Source organism: Cyprinodon variegatus, unplaced genomic scaffold (genome assembly GCF_000732505.1).
Source record: "Cyprinodon variegatus isolate N-32 unplaced genomic scaffold, C_variegatus-1.0 Scaffold327, whole genome shotgun sequence".
Classification (NCBI taxonomy): domain Eukaryota; kingdom Metazoa; phylum Chordata; class Actinopteri; order Cyprinodontiformes; family Cyprinodontidae; genus Cyprinodon; species Cyprinodon variegatus.
In genome coordinates, this window is record NW_015150780.1 from 645,650 (window position 1) to 650,208 (window position 4,559).

Here is a 4,559-nt window from a genome sequence, read left to right on the forward strand (position 1 = left end):
GTGTTCTCAGTCTGCTCACTTGTCATTAACATGCACCTGTTAGTGTGTTAGAGCTCTTTAAAAACTGGGCAACAGGCTGCAGTTCAGCGGAGCGATGACGTGCGCAGCCTACATCAGCACCTTGGATACGGGCACACCATTCACTGTGGGGCTCCTGCCCCGTTTTTGACCAATCAGCGCCTGTGTTTTCAAGATAGCACTCAGCACCACCCACACTGCTGTATTGTTCCGCTGTAGGGAATCTCCTCTCAGGCAACGCACGTAGCCCATATCTATTATAGTCCCTGCTATTTGTCAAGGCAGGTTGCAGCAATGTATATAAATATATATATAATATATATAGAAGCTTTTCGGTATGGATTGAACAGAAATTGCATAGATAATGTCACTAATAAATCTGATAAACGAAACAACAGGTTCCCAGGAAGATTATTCTGAAATAGATTACAAAACATCTTGGGTACAATTATTTTTTTCAAAGTCATGTATTTATATGATAAAATAAGTTTTAAGTTGATTTGAAATAGTACTTTTTCCCCTTTCATCATAAATTACTTGTGCCTTTTGCTGTCAGCACAGTCTTAGATTATCTCTGACGCAAACCCCCATCACAAAGGCGTTCCTCCCGTTTCTCAGAATCATATGCCTTTTATTGACAGCTTCCTTCAGCCAATCAGCGGACGATCCCATGCAGCCTCGCGGGGCGGAACTCGTCCCGTCGACCAATCCGCTGCCCGGGTATTGTTTTGACCTCTGAAACCGCATCACCGCCTTGTCTCGTGTCCGTGGCGGAGGGAGTCTATAAATACAGGAAACGCAGAGGCAGTAGGGGACGAAGTTGCGAAACTCCCGAGTAGGAGGGAGCTACTCTGCAAAGCCTGCTGAAAGAAGAAAGGATAAAAAAAAAAAAGAAAAAATACCTTAAAAACTGAAACCTTAAACGCCAATCCTAAAAAAAGCAAATCAACACGTACTGGAATACCTTTTTTGTAACGCTAATATATTCAATGTGAAGAAAGTATTTATACTTTTTTTTCTATTTGCACTAACCAACGGTACTTCAGAACTACTGAGCATTTTTATTTTTTACAACTGGGTAAGTACTCCTTTTACATTCCTTCTATATAGGCATTATTTCAGTTTCCTTTTTTTTAGTTCTTACTTTGTAAGCTGATTTGCAGCGTTAGTCTGCAAAGTTATTGGGAGGGGTTAGACAAAACAAATTAGGATGCCTTATTTTATCTCATTTGGAAAAAAAATATATATTTTTCAACAAATAGCGAATATAATGTGCGGTATAGTCCCCGTTTGTTTGTTTGTTTTAGGCTATTTTTTTGCGATAATGCCCCAAATGTGTTGAGCGTTTTATGGAAAACCAAATATAATTTAATTGCAGATGCCTATATGAGTATTATTAGATTGAGTTGACATGTTTTTCTCTCAAGATGCATGAAATAATTTATATGTAGGGTAAGTATTTGGGCGTTCTCAACAAGTTTTCTTCACACTCTGCTGGGTGATTGCTTTAACACCCCGTGCCTCACTGAATATTTACCAAATAGCCTTTTTAATCTGCAAAGGATTTCCTCTTACCTCTTTAAAAATTGCCAAACATGGGTGTAGACGCCAATTGGTTAAGCTGCTCTTTCGACACAGTTTTTCAGACGACTAATCGGACAGAAACTAACCCCGTGACAGGGTCTTTAAGCTTTGAAATCCAACCCCCTACCATTTCCCCTCAAACTTATCCACCATTATCAGTTATTTCCAGTGCATTAACTCTGTTAGGTTTGCTGTTAATTAAATGCAGAACCCCCCGCAGTACTTTTCCTCTTCCCCTGCCTTATGGAGGCAGTCCAAGTAGAGTGTTATGTAAGAGGATTCCCTGTTTTAGTGCAAGGTTAATATGTCCACTGCCTACTTTTTTCACATCTATGTGGATTAAGGTGGATTATTCCAACATAACGTTAACTAGGGGATAATAATGATTTTTTTTTTTTTTTTTTGTGGGGCATTCTTGTAATGTGTCTATGAAATAGAATAAAGAATGAATAAATAAACCTTCAAAAAAAAAGTGTAATTTAACAAAATTTTCCTTAAATTGACTCATTTAAATGTACTTTTTCTATCATTTTTTCAGAAAGCTCTATCACACCCTGTGGAAGGACATCACTTTTACAAAACCAGCACTTTTGATTTTTTGCCTCCCCTGCCTGGAGCACGTTTGTGGTGCCGAACACGGATAAACAAAGCCAAGCCGGTGGACGCGTTCAAGGTCAGAGCCAGCTAATCTCCACTCACCTGGCACACTTCAGCAGTTCGCTATGCAGCTTGAAATCCAAGTAGCTCTCAACTTCATCATCTCGTACCTGTACAACAAGCTGCCGAGGAGACGGGTCAACATCTTTGGCGAGGAGCTGGAACGGCAGCTGAAGCAGAAGTATGAAGGACACTGGTACCCGGATAAGCCATACAAGGGCTCAGGATTCAGATGCATCCACGTGGGTGAGAAGGTGGACCCCGTGGTGGAGAAGGCAGCGAAAGAGAGCGGGCTGGAGATCGAAGACGTCCGCAACAATCTGCCCCAGGACCTCAGCGTGTGGATTGACCCCTACGAGGTGTCCTACCAGATTGGTGAGAAGGGGCCAGTCAAAGTGTTGTACGTTGATGACAGCAATGAAAGTGCAGCTGGAAATGGAGGGGTTGACCTGGACAAGGAGATCAAGAACAGTTTCAACCCAGACGCACAGGTCTTTATGCCCATCAGTGAGCCTTTGAACGGGACCTCTCCAGGCTCCAGCTCTCCCTCTCCACCTTTTGGCCACTCGGCGGCAGTCAGCCCTACCTTCATGCCCCGCTCCACTCAGCCTTTAACCTTCACAACAGCCACCTTTGCAGCTACCAAGTTCGGCTCCACTAAGATGAAGAGCAGCGGACGCAACGGCAACAGCGGCACCGTTGCTGGGAACAAAGTGGCACGTACCTCTCCCACCAACTTGGGCCTGAATGTGAACAGTCTCCTGAAACAGAAAGCCATTTCCACCTCCATGCACTCGCTGTATGGGCTGGGACTCGGGGTGCAGCAACAGCAGCACCAGAAGCCCTCAGCCCTGTCCCCCAATGCCAAGGAGTTTGTGTTCCCCAGTCTGCAGGGCCAAGGCAGTCAGAGTGCTCTGTTCCCCGCAGACAGTTCACTGCAGTACAGCAATGCCTTCGATGTGTTTGCGGCCTACGGTGGCCTTAATGACAAGTCCCTTATGGATGGCTTGAGTTTCAGCTTAGGCAACATGCAGTATTCTAACCAGCAATTCCAGCCAGTCATGGCCAACTAGTACATATAAAGGTACTACCTAAGCTACTACTTCATATGGAAACGACCAGAGATAATGTGATGGGGAAACAAACACAAATGCACATAAAAAAAAAAAAAAGTTTAAACAAAAACAGAATGTCAAATACAAAAGGAAAAAAAAAGGCTTGTAACCTGTAAAAGTTTCAAGTCTAAGAGCATGAGCCCGAGGGTGAATTACTTTATCCCCTTGAGTTAAACTTCTTTTTGTTTTATTTCATTTTTTTTCTAATAAAGCTTGTAGTACAAGTTGTCCAAGCTTGGTTACCTAAACTTTAAAATGCATTATTGTCATTTCTTTTGCCAACCAAGCACAAAATATTTTTTTATGTAACTGTTTTAAGATACAAAAAGAAAAAAAAAATCACCATAAGTCATGGCCTCTTTCAGTATTTAAATATAACTGGACGTTGCTAGTTTTTCAAGAAATTGGCATCAATAAGTGGGAATTCCTGGTCTTTTTCTAATTGTATAATTTAATTTAGTACAGAGTTTGTAAAATATCAGAGTATCTATTGTTTCTACAACATGGTATTGCATTTATATCTTTTTACTACTCCAGTGATCTGTGATGGCTGCAGCGACTTTATGTTTCCTTTTTTATTGAAATTATAAAATGAATCCATCTTTAAAAAGAGAAAAAAAAACATTGACTATCCTTAAGATTGTGTACAGACTATTCCGTAGTGGTGGGATTTATGAATATTTGCTTTTTTGACAAAAATATAAGAGTTGTATTTTCTGTTAAGAGTTTAAAGACTTTTGCTATATTATGGACAAAATGTAATCGTATATTAATTTTGTACCTACATTGTGCAATACTTGATAAAGCAAACGGTATAACAAAGTATTTGGAGTCAGTGTCTTACATGTTAAGAGCGACTGATAGTTTATTAAGTTTGTATTAAAAAGATTGATTTTAAGAAACCTGTTTATTTTGTGATTAGTGCTCATGATTGTGTAATTATACTCAGCAGTGGGGGGTTAAAACATGCTGGGACAAAAAAGTTTTCTTCTGAAAGGAGAATCAGGTTTTTCTAGACACAACTGCTCAGTCTTCGATTTTTCTTCTGAACCACTTAGGCTAGTGGTTAATTTATATCAGATTAGTACCCAAAACTTGAATACTGTTAAGGCAGAAACTGGTTTTAGCACCAGTTTTCTCGGAACAAAATTTCTGCTGCATCACATTAAAATCCACCAATAAAAA

The 4,559-nt window shown here is 40.4% G+C and overlaps 1 protein-coding gene across 1 annotated transcript; it reads left to right on the forward strand.

Moving 5' to 3' along the window:
- The first annotated feature begins 838 nt into the window (after positions 1 to 838).
- On the forward strand, positions 839 to 3,702 carry tob1 (transducer of ERBB2, 1). Its single transcript, XM_015384963.1, has 2 exons — positions 839 to 1,096; positions 2,141 to 3,702. The coding sequence occupies exon 2, from the start codon at positions 2,325 to 2,327 to the stop codon at positions 3,330 to 3,332; it is 1,008 nt and encodes a 335-aa protein (XP_015240449.1). The 5' UTR covers positions 839 to 1,096; positions 2,141 to 2,324; the 3' UTR covers positions 3,333 to 3,702.
- Positions 3,703 to 4,559: the final 857 nt, after the last annotated feature.